General features: G+C 38.5%; 2 protein-coding genes across 11 annotated transcripts in view; one reads left to right on the top strand and one right to left on the bottom strand.

Moving 5' to 3' along the window:
* The window catches only part of HPGDS (hematopoietic prostaglandin D synthase), a 210,853-nt gene extending 192,945 nt beyond the window's left edge, over positions 1-17,908 (bottom strand). Inside the window, exon 1 of the mRNA XM_069855619.1 lies at positions 17,904-17,908. The gene's annotated coding sequence lies outside the window, so the exon portion shown is untranslated. The remainder of the gene's footprint in view (positions 1-17,903) is intronic.
* The window catches only part of PDLIM5 (PDZ and LIM domain 5), a 128,775-nt gene that overhangs the window by 61,825 nt on the left and 44,075 nt on the right, over positions 1-22,875 (top strand). For 2 of the 10 annotated variants that reach the window (XM_069855601.1, XM_069855602.1), the window contains exons 4-8: positions 10,066-10,108; positions 11,407-11,828; positions 16,424-16,441; positions 16,750-16,922; positions 18,475-18,511. In XM_069855601.1, the coding sequence (XP_069711702.1) occupies positions 10,066-10,108; positions 11,407-11,828; positions 16,424-16,441; positions 16,750-16,922; positions 18,475-18,511 (693 nt within the window). Of the gene's footprint in view, positions 1-10,065; positions 10,109-11,406; positions 11,829-14,374; positions 14,392-16,423; positions 16,442-16,749; positions 16,952-18,474; positions 18,512-19,420; positions 20,414-22,875 lie in introns of those variants that run through there. The other 8 variants (XM_069855612.1, XM_069855611.1, XM_069855609.1 and 5 more) reach the window with 8 other exon arrangements.

Genomic DNA, 22,875 nt, shown 5'->3' with positions numbered 1-22,875 from the left:
GCAAGCATTTTTTAATTATAAAAGGGTATGTGATGATCTGTCAAGGGACAGTTGTCTCAAAATGGATTAAAAGAAGCTTACATGGTTTAAGAATGGGCCGTGCCCTTCATATGCTGAAAATAGTTCAAGTTAGCTTGAATTAGCTAAATAGCGTGTGTTTAGTACCTATGCAGGTAACTGTTTAGTTTCTCTATTATAGACAGTAACTTTTGCACCTCTGTGAATGTGACATGTAAGGAATAGAGAAAAAAAAAACAAGGTAAATATGTGAGCTGACCACTGTTGTTAGATAAACTGTTCCTAAGCATCAGCCCACAGGAAAAAATGAGACACTGTTTAAATAAAACCTGTCCTTTGCCATGCAAGATTATCTCTCAGCTGTTGAGAATCAAAATTGCAGTGTCCTGACTCATCGATAGGACTCTTTACTACCTTCCTCTAGGAAAGAGTGTAATGAGAATTAATTAATGATTGGCTGTTTACAAAAGAAATGTTTCCTGAAGGATAGTGGTAGTATCATGAAACATTAGCAGCATAAGAAAAATGGGATTTTTGGTAATACTGGGAAAAGCAAGCAGGTTTTTGGGTATACAGGATTTTCTATAAGTCTGAAACAAAGATAAATGCAAGAGCCACCATTGCAAGCTTAACTAAATAAGGGTCTGTTACACCACCAAATGCTAAGATGAGTGGTAATGGCAGAGTTGAGTGTCTACTAATGGGCAAATTCCACAGCTGTCCTGTTTTGGACGTGGGGTTTTTTTGCCTAGTTTTTAAAAAATTACTGTCTTTGAAAAATTCCAGGGTATTGTCAGTAGAAAGTCATGTCTATGGCACAGAACCACAAAAGCCCTTGAGGCAATAAAAACACATATTGTGCCTGTCAAGCATTACTTAACTACTTTTGTCTTGCCTTACAGCTGAAGTAATGTTTGCAGCATTGTGAAAAATCTCAACAGGTTTTGGGACTGTCAGATGTTTTGCATGTATTTTGCATCAGTGATTAGTTGCCCACAAAAGCAGTTAATTGCTTCATATCCTGTGAGTGTGCTGTGAATGTTGTCCCCCAACCATTTTGAGATGAGAAGGGTAAAAGGTGCTTTTTCTAAAGCTAGACTGTGGGAAGGTAAAATTTTAGTTAGCTGGATCAGTCTGAGTTAGATGAGGTTATTAATTTTCCCTTCTTTCATGGTTGTTGCAAAACCAGAAAAATTGTGTCCCTCTGCTTTATGCAGCTTTACTTAGTCAGTGTTAGGATTTCCAGTATAATTGGTTCCATGGCCAGTTTATAGACTACAGGAATTAACTATTTGAGATCATTACTGCTTTTTGATCTTTCTTGCTTAGCTTTTGCAGTAAACAAAGTAATTTCCAGCTACAGCTCATACTTTGGCAGTTGTTCTTTAACTTCCGTTTCCCTTAAACGTGTGGTGAGACCTTTTGGCCAGGCTAACTTGAGATCTTCTAGATACTATAGTTAAAGGTTTCCTTGTAAGGCTTCTTTCAAATTGAAGTTGTTGGATATCTGAAGCTGTAGTGTACAGGCGTGTCAAGACCTAAGTAGCATTTCTCAGCACGGTGGATCTGCAATACATGCTGCTAAGGCAGTAACCTTAAATATATAAACAAGGGCAACAAAAGCTAGGACCTATAGGGGAAAAGTTAACAACTTCTAGCAAGTGCATGTTCATTAAATTGATGCCTTAATAATTCTGTAATGTGCTTTATAGTGCTTCAGCGCTACTGTCCAGAGCCATCACCACCACCTGTAGTTCGGTCCCCTTTGGGGACAGCCTAGGGTAGCCACTCTAAACACACCTGCTGCAATGAAGACGGGTGCAGGTGCATGCTGGCTGCAGTGTCACAGCTGTGGAAAGGCACGAGGTAGTCCTTGTGCCAGCTTGCCAACCAGGCCCTCGGCTGGTGAACCTCAAAGGTGGTTATTCATATCTGACTGCTGAGGTGTCATAGGAAAGAGGAAAGAGGAGCCTGAGAGACTGGATGGGAAAGAAAATGTGCTTGTTTAGTGGTGGGTCATGCTTAGGAGTCAGACGAAGGCTTACTGGTATTCTTGACCTTAATTGGAAAGAATTAAGTCTACAGCATATCCTAGTAAAACCAACAGAGTTTATCATTTTTAGCATATTTAGCATCATGTTTGTTTATTGATGACTTCTGTCATGTCCCCGGCTCTTCTGACCCAGCCCCAGGCACGGCAATTTTTGTGACAGCTATGCAGTTGCAGCAGACTCTCTGTGTGACCACACTGTTGAGACAAGTCTAACTCCGAGCACCACAGATGAAAATTCAGAAGCTGTAGTACTAGGTTACTCCAGTATCATCAAAAGTCAGTAAGAAACAGGAGAGGTGAGGAAGCAGCTAGGATTTGGCCAAAGAAACCTGGGCAGTGCGTCTGGTATCTGGGTGGGTGACACTTCTTCCCATGCTTGGTGACCTGGTGAAGGACATAGCTGTTCTTTGTTATTGCTGCTGGACACCTTGGAAGCAGTTTTTGCCTCATTTGGTTAACTGTGCTTCTGTTACATGTCTCTCAGTTTTTCTTGAAGCCGTGGATGAGTGAGCTGCTTCATAGAGGAGAAATGTGCTTAGCTTCCGTAAGAAGTAAAATATAATGAACTACTGGTTCTCTAAATTTCCAGAATCTTCATTTGAGAGAAAAAAAATAAAATAATATATATACATTCATTCCCAAGCATGCACTTGAGGGGAAAAAAATAAAAATCCCAAATAAGGTTATCTTGGGGACTGAGGAGCTGTTTTTCATGAATTCCAATGAAAATAGATATGACTGCACTTTCAAGTTATTTGTGCTGTGTTTTAGGCAAAGGGGGTGATTTAAACATTAGTCGCTATGTTGTGGAAAGCATTGAGGGTGGTGATGGGGGAAGTGTTTGGTGTAAAATCTCTTAAATTATAGCTTAGATTTGAGGACAGACTAAAGTCAGCATGAAGTTGAGCATTTTTTATAAAGCTATGGAGGACTGACTAGGTCTGCAAGTCATTTAGACCTATGCTTTTCATTAAAGTGGCTATTTTTACAAGGTCGCTTGCTGTGTTAGAATTAGTATCTAATAAGCGCTTCTAAATAAAATCAAATGTATGCATTGTGCTTTATTAAAAGCCTGGGTGTAGATGATTTGTCTTGTTATTTTCACTTCTCTTCATGTGGATAATGTTACTTGGCAAGGCAGCTTTAGGAAAGCTTAAAGAAAAATAGTAGAAACAATTTATAACAAGGTGTAACTTGTTAATAAATGTTAATAAATTTCTTAACTTGTTAAGAAATGACTATCATCGCTGAAGGTAATGTATAAGGAGGTCTTATGTACCAGCCATTAAGTTTCCTATCATTTCTGAGTAGCTAAGCAGTGGCAAGGTAGGATTCCTGCCTTCCAGATTCTATCGTTTACACACACTGAGCTGTTACTTGTATTTAGGCTGATCTATAACTTTTCCAGGACAACCAGCAGTGATCTGCCATACAGGATTGTAAGGCACAGGCCATACTTGGTGCTGCAGTTGCTTTACCTTTTTGGGCTCTGACCAGGCAATCATAATTAGATATGGACAGATGTGGCTCCCTTAGTTTAGTGCTGACCATATGCATGAGCTCTCCAGATTTCTAACCTTTCTGCCTTCATGGGAGAGAGAAGTATGTTCGTAAGTCTCTGGCAGTCAGAAGGTAAGTGAGATAAATTCTGTGGTATTTTTCCTTTGCTTTGTGTTTGATTTTTGGTTTTGCTTTAATAGAATAAAGTATTATCTGTCTGCACTTAAACTCACTTTACAAATGCATTCAATAGGGTTGCCACAGACCACAGGAATGAGACTATGAGCAGTGGTTGCCTTTGGGAGGTCTTGAAAACAACTAATCCTTTGTGGGTAGGAATACCAAAGCAGAGGACAGTTTGTTTCTCTCAGCAGTGTTTATTTTAACACATAATGGTGAAATCTCAAGTTTTATTTAAACCTAAGGTGGGGTGAGAACCTATGTCTGATTTGGCCAACTATTGAGTAGCCAGTAAAGCAAGAAAGTATTTTTTCTTGATTTTTACCTGACATAATGCTTCATCATAATTTGGCGTGCTGGGAAAGTGCACAATATGAGCATATACCAAATGTAAAATGTTGACATGTGCATTAGTTAATTCTACCCCTTTAAGCTTACTGAAAATGTACGATCTGTTTGGAGTGGCTCACAAGCTAATATTCCTGGGCTATGTACAATGAATTGAAGTGTTAAGCATTATCTTGAGGTATAATTCTGTCAAGAAATAAATACCGATATTCTTGGCAAACTCTATTAAATATACCTTATCAAAGGGCATGAAGCCCAAAAGTTATAAGCTGTCCAAAGTGGTTCATCTGACTGAAGAGAACTTTTTCTGAGATTTCACATGCAAATAGAGCATCCACAGAAACTCTGTTCAGTATTTTGTTAATGGTGAGGCGACTGTCTCACACTCTTTGCATTTTAATGTTTATCATGAATTCTCATGAGTTTACAGCCTTTTTTTTTGCAGGGTAAGAGGAGAAAGAAAATGTTCTCAATGTAAGAATTAGATCTCAGAATGAGATGTTTGTACTAAGACTCCTGGAGATGAATGGTATCTGAAATGTCTCTATGCATCATCTCTCTTTTATCTCTGGTTGGAAGTTGCAATTTGTTCTCTTAAGCAGGTGGTCAGCACTGATGTCTGCATTGTTTGATTGTAATTAACCTTCCCATATTTGTCATAATTTGGTGTCTTCAACTAAATGAAAACTATCGTAATAAACTAGAACAAAGTGAATGACTTAAGAAACAAAATGTTGACAGCCACCTGTAGCAGTCTATTGGTATCTTAGTAAGCATGATGACTTGAATATAGACTTGAAAGCATTACTAGTTCTGGGCCCCTCACCACAAGAAGGATGTTGAGGCTCTGGGGCGAATCCAGAGAAGAGCAACAAAGCTGGTGAGGGGGCTGGAGAACAAGTCTTATGAGTAACGGCTGAGGGAGCTGGGGTTGTTTAGCTTGGAGAAGAGGAGGCTGAGGGGAGACCTCATTGCTCTCTATAACTACCTGAAAGGAGGTTGTGGAGACAAGGGAGCTGGCCTCTTCTCCCAAGTGACAGGGTACAGGACAAGAGGGAATGGCCTCAAGCTCCGCCAGGGGAGGTTTAGGCTGGACATTAGAAAAAAATTTTTCACAGAAAGGGTCGTTGGGCACTGGAACAGGCTGCCCAGGGAGGTGGTTGAGTCACCTTCCCTAGAGGTGTTAAAAGGATGGGTGGACGAGGTGCTGAGGGGCGTGGTTTAGTGTTTGATAGGAATGGTTGGACTCGATCCGGTGGGTCTCTTCCAACCTGGTGATTCTATGATTCTATGATTAAGAAGAAAGTAATCTGCTTTTTTGCAATGACTGCAACGGATTCCAGTTTTCGTTGAGTAATACTTAATGGCAATTTTGCTACCTCTGCTTTGCCATCCCTTGGGATGTGTGCAGGTTTGCAGTGTTGATATCACATGTGCTTGTCCTTGCAAGACTGCTGAAGTGCTGTTTTACCGACTGGTGTTGCGTGTGGCAGTGCATGTGTTTCTATAAAACTGTGGGAAACGTAGCTGTATGTTGTATTAGTGTATGGAAGGCAACCATTTCTGATGATGTGTAGGTTGCAACCAGAAGCAAGCTTAAGAATGTTTTTGCTTTTTTTTTGTGAGCCAGAGCAAGATTAGTAAGGAATTAGTTATGTCTCTGACAGAGAAAGGGCTTGGGTCTAAGGAAAAAAGAAATATATTTAGATTAGGTTATTTTTCTGTTCTTTAAATTACATCTGCATTTGTTTTTGTTCAGATAAACCCTAGTGAAAGTCATGGCTTGTTATATATGTTAAACATTTTCTGCGTGTCACCTTTTTTCATGAGTGTGCTAATTTATGGAAAGCAAATGCATTTAGCTTCCTGCCCTGTCAACTGGCTACTTTCTAGAAATGAGATGAAGCAAATGGACAAAACTGCAGACTACAATGGCAAAATTGCTAAAAGATCAGGTTTTCAGAAGGAAGATCTGACCAGTGGCTTTTCACAAACGTAGTATCTGCTGTGAGAAACTGTCCTGATTGATCAGCTAGGAAAATTGAATTCGTTTTGAAAATGAGAGGGGTGGGAAAAATTTCTTCGTTTCTTGCTTCCTCCTCTTAGAAAGGTTCAGTTCAGAACAACAAATACACTTTTGCAGAAAATCTTCCAGCCTTGGCTTTGTTTCAGCAATGAAGGTTTTGCAGCTTCTTCTTTTTACATCTCACTCTAGAGTTTATGAGCAATCCTTTAAGTTACAGAGATGCAAAAACCCCAAGCACAGTGTCTGTGTTAATACTGGTATTGTGTGCTCAGGGGGGCTCATAAGTGCAGTTAATTTTCTTGGGATTTTTTTTCCTGAGTTTGGTATCTGCTTTTTAAGTTAAGTGTATAATATAATGCATTTACTAAGAGGCAGATGAACTGGGAATGGTGGGACTTTAAATGAATTGCAGAGGAGAGATGAATCTGAAACATATTTTGGATTTTAGTTTGGATTTTTGGCTGAGTGTATGAGTCTCTGTTGTGTAGTTACACGTGCAGGACACATGGGACTTCCTTGGTTTGCCTTGAATTTACTTCTATGGTGCTAATTATTGCGATTAGTGTTTTCATTGATGGTCAGAAATTTGAGATGATGTATCAAATTGTACTCATTGCAGAAGCATGAAACAGTGTAGCTTTATCTTTAATAGTGTTGTTTTAATGAGTATTTACAGCAGGGTTTCATTGAATTACTTGTATCCTTTTTTTTTTTTAACTGAGTGAAATGCATAGAAAGATAATTTGAAGAATGAATATTTTTTTCTGGGCATGTTGCTTACAATGAAGAGCAGACTAATTCATTTTCCTAATAAGGCTGTGCTGGAAGTTGGAATGTTTTGAATTTCATTAAATGTCACAAAAGTATTCATTGGAGAGGAATGGCTTGCAGTATGTTTAGAAAGCAAATTTGATCATGTTTGGTCGAACTGAACTATGTACATAGGCTAAATATAGCTTTTTTTCCTGGAAGAACAAACAACTTAGTTGGAGAAGCCTGTGCAAAATCTGTTGTGCATTTTTATTTTCAGTATTAGGCTGTCAGTAAGTGATGGCTGCTGCTTCTGTTTTCATTGTCTATAACAATTATTGTCTATAACAATTTGCAAGAAGCTTGAAACTTTAATCATTTGCCAAGGTCTTTTGTGTGCATTGTTTATAATAAGCATTTATACCAAGCTTTTATGTCTTTGCTTTCTATGTTATTGAAAATATTGCATAAACTAATATACTGAACTACTAGTTCTAAATAATTCAGAAAACATCCTGCTTCAAGCCATCCTACTTTTCTAGTAAGTAGTAAGAGGGTAAGTGTGTCATCTTATTTTGAAAGCCTTTATTGTCAGTTATTCATATATTCAACATGACCAAACCAGCATGAAATCCTAGCTTGTTTAATTGCTAGGTGGCAAGGGAAGTGCTAACAGCTAAGAAGATTCTGCAGTTGAATTAGCTTTTTGCTCTGCAATTTGATGGTATCTTTCAAAATCCTAAGGGAAATAGCCCTGAAGGAGGTGTTTTCTTAAATGTATGTGTTGGGCCTGTTTTGCTTTTCAGCTCCTAGGATGCATTTCCTTTTGTATTGTCTTCTCTAACCAACTTGCATTTTTCACATTCAAATCCTGGTGGCTCAGTTTGCTGGGTGAGCATTTTCATTATACGATGTGGGATGAATCACAGATTTTAGTCTGATTATGGTCTGAAGTCAACAAGGCCAAGTTAAACTGTTTTAAATATGTCTGGGACACGCAAATTTATGTCCCTGTTTCAAGTATGTTTGAGAGGAATAAAGTAATGTTATGCTCTCTGACTCCAATTTTAAAAGAACATTGGAAACGTTTCAGTTACCAAGCCTATTTTCTTCCCTGGCGTTTTTCTTCTTTTTTGTACAAATTTCAAAATGAATTTTGAAGAGTATGGCTTTAAATAATCTGGAAACAATTGTTTGAAATCACTCTTGCTTGGTACTGTATTGATGAATGCAGAGTATTCTCATCCATTGTAAATTCGAATTTGGTTATTTTGTAAAAACAAAAAAAAAATTAAATATGTTTCTCTTATGAGACTGAAATGTCAAGATCCAGCATTAGCAAAGAGAAGGCTTTTTTCCTCAAGCATGAAATATGGCAGTTGACTTGAGTAATGAATGCCTTCTGCTTGTTACTGTTAGATCAGGTCTCTTCCAACCTGGTGATTCTATGATTCTATGATAAAATATTGCAAGCTACCTTATTTAAAAACATATACCTAAGATACAGAGGGAGATGTAAACTCTGGTCTTAAGAAAGAAAGAGAAGTTTCTTTATGTGTTGGCATGGGGGTTTTTTCTTCTTGATGCTGCAAATTGACAACTGTGCAATTAGGAGTGATTAATGATGCACCCCAGTGCTTTGAAAGGCAGAAGGTCAGTCTTCTCATAGGCTGCACGCTCTGTGGGAAAGGGTAGAATGGACCTGTTCCTCAGTGCAGACAAAACCCTCTCTCTGTTGAGAATTAACGGTTGATGTGGACATAATGTGTGTCAGCAGCAACACACAAATGGCGAAGGCAAAGTGCAGGAGATGGTGTTCTCATACAATGTGGATTTTTTCTCTCTGCCTCCAACACAGCCTGTGGATTACAGCTATCTTCCTTTTCGTAAGTTAGCTACTGAACCCACAGCAGGATTGTTGTTGCTGGAATCTGATGAGCCCTGAGGGCCAAATGGCTTTGATAGAAGCAGTAAACGTTATGAATGTGATTAGTTAAAAAAAACATGAAGACAAAGAGTTGTTAAGTGGGTCGTGTGCCTAATTCAAATATAGCTCTCTGTGTTTTCATGGTATAAAATAGAAAAGCTGAATCATCCAGGTGATTTTATGGAGGTGTTTTAATTAAGTTGTAGCCTCTCCTAGTTAATCTCCAGTTAAACAAACCTTTCCCTTCTCTGGCAGATTTTCCAAAAGGAAAATAAGAACCTAGCTTCAGTTCTTCAAAACTCTGTTTTGAAGATTTGTCTCAAATCAGGGTTGTGTGATTTCAGGCAGGATATGATTGCTGGGTCCTGAATCATTAAGTGTGGCAGTTTTTCCAAGCAGCTACCAAATATGGCCAGAAATGTTATGAAATGTGGCAAGAAGCCACTTTTCTACCAAAACAGCAAGAAATGACTGAAGTGTATCGGCAGCAGTGTTTACAGACAGAATGTTAGTCTGCCAGATTTTTGTGGTCATTTTTTTTGGTGGTTTTATTTTGTTTTATACGTGTGTGTATTTTTTTACATATGTGTGCACAAATCTGAAAAAAAACCCCAAACAACCCAATCACTTGAGATGGCTTTACCTGTAACATGTTGCCAGTTCATTTTAGGTACAACACAATCTGTCAATTCTCTGTCATCTGCATCCTTTCCGTTACCAAACTTCCTTTCCTTCCCACCACCCTGCAGCAGTTTCAATGCACCCAATCTTTGTAACAAATTCTTTTTCCATCTACTGTGGACTTCAAGTGACATAAACCTTAACTTTAGAGACCAAAACTGTGCTAAAAGCTTCTGTATTGTTTAACTTGCTAACTCTTTCAGAAGAGTAGTTGCTGTTCTAGGCTTTTTAAAATGCTGTTTATCTGATCAGAGCTTTTGAGTTAGGTGGCATAGTTTCTTATGAAAGGATGGAAAATAAGAGGCAAACTGGAACTGAAGTCTCCTAATTGGTAACATGGTTCTATGAATTGATAAATCAAATAATACTTGATAATAAATGCTGGAGTTCCTAACATAGTCTCTGGATAAATTCATCCTGTGTGCTTTTGCCTTTTCCTTGTATTAACAACAATGTCATAGGTTTGACTTGAATACTTCTTGTTTCCTTCTAGAGGGAGGTGGGTGGATGTCATCAGTTGGAAGAGGGAAACGCTCAGAGAACTTATTTTCTGCATTTATGTGTATGTTTTTTCTCTTCCAGAGTGGCTTCTGTAACAAAACCTGATCTTATTCATGTACCCAAGGTATGTTCTTTATCACAACAAAGAAATGTAGCATGTGGCACTGTTACCTATCTGTCAAACCCTGTTGTTGATGAGCACTATCATTCAGACTGTCCTTTCACTATAACCTGCTTGATTTCTCTGTTACATTGAATATTGCAGCATTTGAATCTGAATGACTCCTTTCCGCTCCACTGTCAAAAAAAATAAATTAAAAATTGAAAGACCTGGCAAATGATTTTCCACAAAAAAAAAAAGTGAATAAATGTTCTTCTAACTCTTGGAACAAATTTTTAGGAAGATAGTGCTGAAGTTTTTTCCTCTGTCCCTAAGAGAGAAACAGTAGTAGGGTTATTTGGGTTAAAGTGGGCACTGAAATCTTCCTTTGTATTTGAAAGGAGCTTATCTAAATATTAGAGTTTCAAAGAACAATTCCTCTCACTTTTCTTAAAGCCCTTGAAAATTACTTGTTCTTCAGTTCTTCTAATATTATGTTCTCAAGCAATAGTTTCAAACTCCCCATTTTGATAAGAAAGCCGTTTGCAAACCTGAAAATGTAATTAAAAATTCTCTCCAGTGGCCATAAATAATGTATAACATGTTATTGTTCTGCTGACAGTGATTTGAAAGACCACAGTCTGGGAAACACTGTGCTATAATATAGCTCCCAAAAAAAAAAAAGCTAACAAAACAGCCCAAAACAAACAAAAAATATCACATTTTTTTGAGATATTTAATCTGACAAGGTTACATGAAGACATTGGGGCACATCGATGGGATTCAGCTGGAAAAGCTCACCGAGTCCCAAAGCACTAGCCTCTAATAAATGGGCTCCAGGGCTCTTAAAGGCCACATCAACAGATGAGTATATACAGCGTGTGTGTACATACGCACGTGCCATCTGGGGGGGGGAAACTGTGTATCTTGGATTGGATTTGAGAGGTGGAATGTGGATTTTTATTAAGAAAACACTGATAATTTCCATATGAGTTACCTGTTGGATTTTGCATCAGAGTAGTTCTTCAGTTTGTTTTGAATTTGATTTGTGAAGTGTCTGGTTTGGATATGATGAGAGGAGTTAGAGTTGTGGGATTTCATACTGATTGTGCATGTTTGGATCATTCCCTTTCCTAAAATGCATGGCTCTTTTTTTTTCCATACATTTCATGGCTGCAGCCTCAGTAAAGCTTGCTTCTCTGCTTCTTCGTTTCATGCTCGGCAGGTTACCTCCCCTGAGAACAACAAAAATGTCAGCTGAGGAATGTGCATGCTTTTGGCGTGGTTTTGTGTGTTTCTTTTTTGTTTTTCATCTCACATAGGGAGAGCCTACAGAAGTAGTTAAACCTGTACCCATTGCCTCTGCTGTTGCACCCAAAGTCACTGCCACAGCGAGCGTGGCTTACAATAAGACACCGAGGCCATTTGGAGCTGTAACCTCCTCCAAAGTCACTTCCATCCCATCACCGTCCTCTGCCTTCACCCCAGCCCAGGCGGCAGCTTCATCCCTGGTGGCTGCCACCCCAGCCCCGTTTGCTGCGCCCGGACTGCATGTTAACGCCAAGCCTAACACTGAGCAGCGATCGCCTGCGCCGAGCGCTGCTAAACCTGCAGTTAATATCCCACGGCAGCCCGCTGTGCAAAATGCCCCAAGTGCCTCTGCTGGCGATGGCACCCAGGATGTAGCTGAGGGGCCACGACGAGGATTGAGAGAAAACCGGGGGGAGAGTAAACAGCAAAATGGGTAGGTGGGATTTTTTTTTATTTTTTGCTGTGAGGGTCTTTCCTCGCAGGAAAAAAGCTGGGCTTGTTTAAGGGCTAAGTAAAACACTGCTTGGAGAAGTTGTTTAATCCTCAGAAGCAAATCTCTGAGGAAGGACTCGCACCTTAAAAGGGCTGCTTTGAAGGGCAAAGCCAGACTTTTGGCAGTGATTTGTCTCAGGAGTGGCATTGTATCAGTTTATATAGTGTCACAGTTAAATTGAATCAGGATCACAAACTGCTTTACACAATGAATTGTGTCATGATATGTTTTGGACCTTACAACAAGCCTGGTATTAATTTCAATGTCCGTGTCTCATAGTGTATTTTGACTCCTGATATAGTGACTGAAAGCAGCAGGCACTTAAATGTGCGGAGAGGTCAAGAAGGGTCGGTTCATGCTGCCAATGGCTGGGAATGAGATGTTTTGAAAGATCAAGGTGGCCCCAGCAGGACTGGTGGAGAAAGTTTCCCAGAAGGGATGAAAAGGGACAGATGTCGCATTACTTCATTGCACAGAAGTGTTTAAAATGAGAAACTTTTAAGATGTATTCAAGAAAGCCGTCAGAGTTGAGCAGGTTTTTTGCAGTGTTATAAAATAAATACCTCAACTTTAAATGTTATCTTTACCTTAAAAAAGCAACAATAGATTTAAAACTAGTGCCATTTTCATATTCAAATAATTGCTTATGTTAAAGTGGATATTGGAGACCTAAGACTTAAGGAACTGTAAGGCTGCATAAAAGCCTTATACTATATCTGATGTAACATCTAGACTAGCAAAACAGAAAAGATTAGGAAATGAAAATGAGCACAGCAGCAATCCTTTGCGCTCGGACCTGTTTGCAACGCTGTTTTGGCTGCGGCCACCTGGGGCTCTCCCAGAAATTCCCGGGCAGGGCTTGGGAGCCCCAGGGGCTGGTTCCCGGCCACTGCTGTGCTGCGGAGAGAGGAAGAGGCTGAGCGTGAGCAGTCCCGTGCCAGTTGGCCTCCAATCCCAGCAGCACTGTCTGGCAGATAACTGTAGCTTTGTCTTCAATCTTAGGGACATAAACCCTGTGCTTCAAACCTAAAAGCTGTTAAGTTTTCCCATTCCTCAAAGGGAAGGGGCTGGAGGAATAGGCCTAGTGCCTCTCTCCTCTGATATTGTCTCAGTATATTAAGTGTATGGAGAACCCTACATCGACATCAACTGAAATACAGAATAAATTGCAGTATCAGTTGAGCTTCTTATAGGGAAAAGAAACTCAGATACCTGTTCTCTTTATATTGCAGTACAAATATTTTCCATCTGTGGATTCATATAATGCAGTCCATATGGTTTTTCTATCACAATGTTGTCAGGGTAACTTCCAGCCCTTTAACAGCTGATGGCAGGATTCCACATTGCATAGAAGTGGGATGAAATTGGGAGATCCCAAGGACTTGCTCGGTGCTGGTAGACTTGTTGAATACGCTTTGGCAAACTGTCTTTATCTTTCCAGGAATGCTGCTTTGGCAAATACTGTGTAAGGAGTACTCAAAAGCAGCAATTAGTGGTGGAAAAGATGAACAATAGCAACAAAATTAGGACTCCTGGAAGGAAGTGCTGCAGGCATAGAGTAAGCACTTGACAATCAAGATAGGATGTCTAAGCAAGCACCGTTATATGTGCCCTGCCTTCTGGTTAGGGGATGAATAATACTGACAGAAGAGAATCACAGCTGACAGGTAGAGAAATCCCTGTCTCATGACCAACCTTGCAGGTTTAGTTTAGGAAAGCCTAAAAATGTTTAAAGCTATGAAAACTTATTTTATTTTCTTTCTTAGAGTAGTGTTTTTGGGCTGTCTAATTGTCTTGCGGTCCTGAGGTGGAAAACAAAGACTGTATTGTCTGCCACTATAATACTTACTTAGTTTTACTTAGAAAAATTGCATTTCTGCAATGATACTTAAGTCTCCCCATTTTAAAATGGAATCAATGACACTGAAGTTTGGAATAATTGATCAGTTTGAAAGAAATTCCGTTTTGCTTCTGTGCTTCGTATTATTAATTTTCTCAAAAAAAAAAGAGGCAACTTTTATCTTGTTTGTTGATAGCACTGCTGAGCAAATGCAGTTCTTCAGGCATGCACCTTGCTGTGCTCAATTTCCTCACTGCCTCCTGGCTCCTCAAACCACATTCAGGATATATTCTCTTTGCCTTCACTTCAGGATAGGGAAGGAAGTTTTGTTTCACTTGTTTAGTCCTAGCTTAGAAAAAAAGGAATTTGACTGTACTCAACTGTGTGCAGTTACACTTTTATCAAGACCTTCTTGCCAACTCTTGCATTAAAGTGTGCCTGCTGCTTAAAACAGGTAAGACATCTACAGACTTCACTCAGTTTAAGCTCAGCTGGGCTGAATTTTTCCCTTGTAGGTTCTCTTGGTGACTGTAAGTGTGACTTACATGATATGGCTTTACCAGAGCTTGGATTTGGAAACTCCTTGTAATGTTTCAAGAAGCAAAGAATGTATTAACACATCAAATACCTTTTTTTTCCCTTGCAGATAACAACAGTGACAAAGTTAGTATCGACAGCACTGGAGTTGAATTATGGTCATTTTTCCCATTGGAATAACCAGCATGTACTCTTGTTTTGCAAAATTATAGCTCTTACAGAGTTTTATATTTAAATTTTGCAAAACAGCTTCAGCTTTTCTTAGTAAATTCTTAGTGTAGTAGATGGTTTTATCTGCTTTGGACATGATGTGATCTTGCTTTTCGCTGTGTTAAATTTTGCAGCTTTTTTTAATTCTGCAAAACATGTGTGGTGTTTGTGTGTATTGATAAATTCTTGGTGTACCTATGGCTAATTGATGTAGTAATACAACTAGTTAATGGTGAAATACAGTATAAAAGCAGAAAATGGTTTGAGGACTGTGGAACAAAGGGCTAGATAATGAATTCACACAATAAAATAAGAATGATATACATATACTGTGATTTGTGCATGTTAGAGACAATAAATATAATTGAGGTTCTATTGGATTGGCTTTTCTCCCGGTGCCTCAAGACTGAATTGAGGGAGAGCCTCTCATCGAATTTTCCATTGTCTCTGGCACCACCTTGTTGCCTCAATGAGTTATTGCCGGTAGATTCAAGCCTTGACAAAGGAAGCAGTAGGATCTACAAGAGAAGTTGATGGCATATATTGTTTACAATACCACTTTCCACAAATGCAAAAGACTACTTATTTCACTGTGGTAGTCGCTAGAATGCACTCAACTGCATGTAGATAATTGCGTTTCCTTGTAGTTCCATACCCTTACTGCTTTAATTTTCTGACTTAATTTTTGCTATTAACTATTTTGATGCTTTACTTCATTTTTCTGTCCTCTTCTTGTACCCTGTCCTGAAATGTCACTGTTTTTGTTTCTGTACCTCTCTGTCTTTTAGTAACCTTGATATGTAATACACACACATCACCAATACTGTGTGTCAGTAAATTCAGACTTTTGCTATAATTTTGTGTGAAACCTTACACATAGTTTTTTCAAGTATTAAGTACTTTCGTAAGCTTAAGTATTTACTTATGCATTCCTTTGAATGATTCTAATTCTTACTTGTTGACAATTAATAATTTACATAATTGTTATTCGTATTTTATACCTTTTTATTAGAAATACTTTGGACATTAAAAATACAGTGTAGAAGTACTGGCAAAAGTCAAAATTACTTTTTAAGTTTTGGTCAGGCACTTTTTGGATTTTTTTTGGTTTTTTTTGGTTTTTTTTAAACTATTATTAGAAATGTTATGTCTTAAGAACTAGTTTTGTACATTTAAGCTCCCGTAAGTTATGTAAAAATAAATGTACCTTTAAAGGATCTTAAAGATAAATGCTTTCGGAGAGCAAATGTAGAATTTAGGAGTAATATATATGTAGTATGAATCTTCTGTTCCTTTTCCCTAAACTGGTCAGTGCATTACATGTTCTTTTCATCAATTACTAAAAGCAAAGATGTAAAATCCTGTATTCTTGTAAGGCTGCTAGTGCAGGCATTGTTAATAGCATGTAGGTTACTGTGGGGAAAATTTCCAGATGAAACAATTGCCCGCTTCTTTAACTTTCGGGCAAGGGTAGCAAACATCAGTATCTCTACGTTATGCTCCAGAACGTGACTGACTACACTTTCGGATGGCACAGTTGTGATCCAGGCTTTGCGAATTGCAAAAGACTTGGCATGTACTGGGTGGCCCTTGTGCACAACTAGTGCTTTGTCTTCTGTCAGCCATGGGAAGAATTTTGTCAAGGGATACCTAGTCTAAACTACGTAGACTACCCTGCATTACCAAAACAAATTCCCCTCTCATCCATGTGGGGAAATCTCTGTGAGTTTAAGTTAAGTATGGGAGTTCTGTGCTGCAGTTTTGGTAGTAGAATAAGAGTATCACTAATCAATCAGATTTTATGCCCTTTCCCACAAAAATAATTCAACAGAATAATTAACTGTGCTTCTGTTTCAACTTTTTGACTTTATTTCTTGTTTTCTTTTTCTCCTTTTCCTGCTTATGCTGGGAAACCTTTCTCTTGCTGACTTACTCTGTCATCTGCAAGGAAAAACCCACCCAAACGGTAAAGGTTTAAACATGTAAATGTCTTGATAATACTGTCTTTTACTGTTTCAAGTGTTCTAACAGTGAAACAAAGAAAAATATTTCAGTCAAGTTAGAGTAATTCTAAAGCTGGTTTTGGTTCAGAATGAACCTGAATCTGTATTCAGATATGCCAGTAGAGCTCACCACTGCACATCTACATCCAAACGCAGAAACTGCCTTTAAAGGCTGTGAAAGGTCATAGTAATGCCTGTTGCTTTGTAGCTACTTCCACCCAGGTGGTCTCTGAAGCTTTTTGCTCACTGCTCTCTCCTCTCCTTGATGCAGCCCCCCACGGAAACACATTGTGGATACCTATACGGAGTTTTACCACACACCCACCCACAGCGACGCCAGCAAGAAGCGACTGATCGAAGATACTGAAGACTGGCATCCCCGGACAGGCACCACTCAGTCCCGCTCCTTCCGCATCCTTGCCCAAATCACTGGCACTGATCATAGTGAGTAGTCTGATATAAACAAAATGAATGTTTTTAAAAGCTGGGGTGAGAACAGTAAAAGGATTCAGACACATCTCTTCCATTTCCCATCTTGGATAATATTACAAATCTATTAGGCAGAATTTTGGTGAGCTCTTTAAAAAGAAAAAGTTTGAGGAGACTGCAGTAGGAAGATATTTTTGTAAAACTCCTGCAATTGCTAAATAGCTCAGGACATACATTACTGAACATTTTTCTTGATTGAGTTGAATATTAATACATTCTAGATAAATCTTAAAATTTCCGTTTCTACTCCAAAAGACATTGTCAGATATATATTTATTGTTCTTTTCCCCTTGTGCATCACCAGAATTATGACATTCCGGTTCAAACTTAATGCTCCAGAGGGATTAAGGTCATTTCAGGCATGTAGAAAATCTTGGGCAGGCATAAAAAAGTCTGCAACGCTTTAACCAATCAAAAGCATAAACCCACATCTTCTCAGTTTATTCCCAGGGGACTTTTCCATCCTCTGCTTATGCTACTGCATTGTGAATATTTGTACTGTGGACTGGAACTGATGATGTGGAGGAGGTCATTCCCAGTCATGTAATTTTGCGATAAAACTTCAATTTCATATTATGCTGTCAAGTATAGTTCCTTTTCTGGAATCTGTAATGTTGTGTAAAAGTCATAAGTGCAGTCAGGAGATTGGAGCTCTGTTGTGTTCAGGCTGAGGTGGTTAATGTAGAGGTGATTATTTCATTCTTCTGCTTTTCACAGCTAGTGCTACAATGGAAAGGGTAGTGAGGAAATCAAACCACCTCCCCAGGGGCAGACTTGATTAAGTCAACTTTTGATTCTCTGGTAGAATTATTCTACAAGCAATGATTGCATCTCTGCAAATAAGAATTACTATCCACGTGTGCTAAATATTCTGAACTCGGGACAGTTACCCAATTGTTTTGTGGTCCTAATCTATTAATGGCTCATTGCCTATCTTTGGATTCTCTTCATTAATCCTTGTAAAGGCAGAATATGAGACTTGAATGTCAAAAAATATGTATCTGTACCCATCCAGTACTGAGGAATTAATCAAATTGGGAAATACTACAAGAAAGTGACTGCAACTATTTTTGCCAAAATTTAAATCATGGCTGAGAATTCACATTATCCCATGTGCAGTCCTCTAACACCTTGATGGGTCGCAGCCTGGCTGCCAACAGAAGATTGGATTATCACCTGATATAAATCCACTAGATGCTCGTCCAAAAGAATTGCCTTCCAACTTCCATTCATCTTTCCATTCTCAATTTGTCTTTCTCAATGCCAGCATCAAGAGTGGTCCAAGGGAAAGGGCAGAGACCACCAGAGCCACCTTACAGCAATCCTGCTGACAAAGGGTCACTTCAGGTTTATAGACATAACTCATTTCCACTGGGGTGTATTTAGAATCAAGGAACCCTGGTTGTAATTTCCTGCTGTGGTGAATGCATTGGCAGAGGGAAGAATCTCAGTTGTATAGTGGTAAAGTGCCTTTAGTGCCTTAGTAAAATTTTCTGTTTTCTTGCAGTGAAAGAACCAGAACAGGAAGCTACGAAGAAGACTAAGTGAGTTGATGTTTTACACTTTTTATTACTCTAATACTTTGCATGTCTTAATTCTTAACTGGTAGCGTTTGTTGCATTTGTGTGACATCTGTGTGTTTTTAAAAGGTTTCTTCTTTTCTTACCTTCTGCTTCAGCATTTAAAAGTCAAGCTCTTTTTCTACATAAGTGAACCTTTTAAAATCTGTTGGTGTAGTCCAGTTTGTGCAGGATGTTTGAGATTTTCCATAAGCTTGGACTGGTTTGATATTCTGTGTGAGGCCAGCTTGTCAATGTGTTTTACTTTTCCTAAATCTAACCCGGCACTTTTCATTTGTAACTGTGGATCAAATTGCAAGGCATAGCTGGAAAGTATTACCAGCCACCTCCTTGCTTTGGGATAAACATTGTTCAAAATGGGCAGCAACGCGTGGCTGAATCTAATGGTTCTTGCAGTCAGTGGGAATTTTTCTACTGACTTTGCCTAACAGTGGATCCAGCTTTTTTGACAGACAGGAAAGCAACGTGGGGATAGGACTAGTGCATGGAGACTGCATGCTTGGTTGTGAAACTGCTTAAGACCAACTCACGCTCTTTCTTTCTTTCCTCCCTCCCTCCCCTCCCTCCCCTCCCTCCCTCCTTCCTTTCTTTCCTCCCTCCCTCCCCTCCCTCCCCTCCCTCCCTCCTTCCTTTCTTTCTTCCCTCCTTCCTTTCTTTCTTCCCTCCTTCCTTTCTTTCTTCCCTCCTTCCTTTCTTTCTTCCCTCCTTCCTTTCTTTCTTCCCTCCTTCCTTTCTTTCTTCCCTCCTTCCTGTCTCTCTGTCTCTCTGTCTCTCTGTCTCTCTGTCTCTCTGTCTCTCTGTCTCTCTGTCTCTCTGTCTCTCTGTCTCTCTGTCTTTCTTTCTTAATTTTTCTTCTGTCACTTCTTTCCACAGGGAAAAGGTTCCTATCCACGTCTTTAGCCCCAAATATACAAAATTACGTGACTGGCACCATGAAGTCTCAGCACGTGTTCTTAATGTCCAGTGATTTTACCCAAGTTGCAAAAGCAAAATACAAACACTTCCTTTCTTCATTTCCATCTGCTTTGCGAAAAAAAAAAAGGAAAACGAAAAAGTCTTTCACTAGCCTTACTGCGAGAGAAATTCTAGCCTTTTCTATACTTTTCTAACACTTTCCTACTGATGTGTAAAAAATGAGATGAAAATGTTTTTGTGCTAATCACTAGTTGACAAAACATACATATTTAAAACAGAACAACTTGGGTGACTGAATCTTCCAAGATGGGGGAGGAGATGGCTGTTGCAGTTCTTTTTTTGCCTTAAAGGAGTCATTTGCATTGCTGAGTTTGAGTTACTATAGGTTTTTAGAAAGCAGAAAATTATGAACAAGAGACTAAGAAATTGTATTACTTTGATTTTGGGGCTTAGGGAAGAAGATGAAGAGGGACTGTATGCACTTATTTCAAACTCCTGTACTTACTAGGATAATTATCTTGGATTTCACTAGATTTTCCAGCAGGTCAACTTTAGAGTGGTTGTAAATGTTTTACAAAGTAGGGCAAGAAGATAGAGTACTTTTAAGCAATTAAAAAATATTTCTGATGTTACAAATCAAAGTGCAAGCTCAGTATAAAGATGCTGCTGCTTAAACTAGTAATATGTTCATATTGGGAAAACTTAGGAAAAGAAAATGAGCAGAATGTTGCTGTGTACCTGTAAGAGCTTCAACACATATTCTAACAAGAACAAGAAAAGATGGTAGTATTTATTTATTTCAGCGTGAAGTTCATAAGCTTTCTTTTGTTTATAAAAGCTTCATGGCCCTATGGTTCTCCTGTAAAATAATGTATTATAGTAGCTACACATTCATTAATTTATGCTTCCTGAAGCTTGAAGAGTATTTTAATAAAAGTTGCTTTTATCTTAGCTCTGTCTGTTTTTCTTTTGAGTTTTCCCAACTTCTTGACTAGTCTTCTCATATGGAGCTGTAATTTCATTGTACTTTCACAGGTTATAGTAAGAGAAACAATTAAATCCCTACTGCATAGTAGGAACAATCTGAATTTTTATAAAACTATCACAGCAGTAAAGTTCCTAAATGTGTATGTGTTTGTGTAGTCAGAACCAACACGAGTCTTGCAGAAATCAATAAAATGATTGATCTTTGGAGGAGCTGCAGGAGTAAGAATTCTACGAAGTAAAACTAGCTCTCAGATCTTTTAGCATTTATTGAGTTGCAGAAGTTTCAAACCTCAGTTGAATTGTAAAGCATATATAATAGCCCAATCTTTCATAATTGTTTAATGAGAATCATTGTGATTGACTTGTATATGCAGCAAACCTACACGTTTTTCTCATGGAACCGATCCTGTGAATGGATCAATGTTCAGTGTAAACACTTCTACAAACTTGTGTGTGTGTATGACTTTTTTATTGCACAACTTGGAAAACTGAAATGAATGAAGATCTTTGGAGGCATCTGGAGCTTTTGGTTCCTTTTCAGACAGTGTGTACAGCTATACAGTACAGCAGTAGCTTACAGTATTTGTCGTTTTATCTTTAGGAAAAGCCAATCAGAAAATGGAGACTTCAGGTAATAGCCAAGTTATCTAACACTAACAGTCACTGATGTGGATGCCTAACACCACACAGCATAAAGTACAATTTGATTTGCGCTGGTAATGATGGACCAAGGCATATCACATCTTACACACCTTTGGGGTTAACTCCTTAGGGACAACAGGGGAAAATATTCACTTTATTATTTTTCACTGACGATTCCTTTAATAAAAAATTCCATTCAGTTTGATTCTACACACCCCCTATCCCCCATCACATAACTCAGTAGTAAGTACTATGTTACTAAACCCAAGTGTGTCACGGAGTGCACATACCCCACAATATAATAATTCGATAGAATACTGCATATTAAAGTAGGAATGTGAAGTAGTGTATTAAAATAGTTTTGCTGGGTTTATAATACTTTTTATGAATGGAAAGGAAGATGGGAGTTTCAGAGGACATAAATGGAACAAATACTATGACAGATTTTCACTTAGCCTCTCTGTAAAGTCATAGAGTCTGTCTGTTAAGAATATGAGAAACGTTCTATTGAGGATAGTTCAAGAAAGGCTACCAAAATTATTGGTTTCGTATAAATTCATAGGAAAAAATCACTAGTTTAAAAAATGTTTCGTGAATGTGTGAAATTAACTTCATTTACTGCTTCAAAGATGTCATCTCTTCGCCTAGTATCCCTGTTGCACAACACTTGGTGATGTCAAATTTTGAACCTTGCTACTGCTTCCAAAACAATGGACTGCTTTTCCGTTTGTATGTGGATAACATGCCCTAGCTCAGGTCTGATTCTCAGCATACATCTGAACTTTGAAAACATATTGAGTGTTTTTTTTATATAAATTAATAAGCTTAAATGTAAGCTAGAATGATGAATAAGACAAACAATGCAATAGGAAGCTTTCTTCCATCAGTACTGTACAGAAAAATATCCCAATTAAATAATATTCAGCTTTTTATTGTCCAAGACAAATGGTCTTTGTTTTTTTTTTATTATTTTTTTATCCCTAAACTGTAACCCACTAGGAATTTTTGTGTTGGTAAAGAGCTGGAAGAGCAGGACATAGAAAGCCCTTATTGAAATCTGTGAACTGCAACTGCTAAACCTATAACTTAAAAACTAGACTTTGCCTTTTTAAGCTTTATCTAAAGTTTATTTATGTGTTTTAGTAACCAATTAGTTCTAATTCTGCAGCACCCTATTTCCAAGTATGTTTTAGATGTTTACATTTAACTTTCTCCTTTTGAGCAACCAGTATCAGCTTTGCTTTTCACCTTAAATTGTAGAATCAGTTCACTGTCCTGAGTGAAGATGTAACTGGATTTTTCCGATTTGTAGTTTAGGTAACCCATAGCCACTGGAGAATATTTGTTCCACTCTTGGTCAGTCCTGAAACAACCTGTCATAAATCATGTATTTATTTTTATCTCTCCTCATCATAAATATCTGTAAAGGAAACCTGCAGATCTTCCTAATGGAGCAGGAGCACAGGATGCCTGTATTAATCTGAATAAAAACTCCGTAGCTACCCAGGCTTTGGAGATGGCACCTGTATCAGACTTTGCATCCACACCTTTACCGCCTATGAGGTCTGTTCCCTGGTTATTCCTAAGTCTATTCAATAATTTTCAGCACTTAAGGCTCCCTAATTTAAGATACTTCATTTTGCATGCTAATAACAAAACCAACCAGCCAAAACGAAACCCCCAAAAGGCATCAATGCCTATTCCTGTGACTAATTTAGTCTGCTCAAAATCACGGTTGTGGTTGCTGTCTAGCTCATAGTTTACTTTTATTTTTGTGTATTATA

This window comes from Phaenicophaeus curvirostris, chromosome 4 (assembly GCF_032191515.1).
Source record: "Phaenicophaeus curvirostris isolate KB17595 chromosome 4, BPBGC_Pcur_1.0, whole genome shotgun sequence".
In the NCBI taxonomy this organism is placed as follows: domain Eukaryota; kingdom Metazoa; phylum Chordata; class Aves; order Cuculiformes; family Cuculidae; genus Phaenicophaeus; species Phaenicophaeus curvirostris.
Note: the sequence above shows the minus strand (reverse complement) of the source record. Positions and strands in the feature narration are given on the sequence as shown.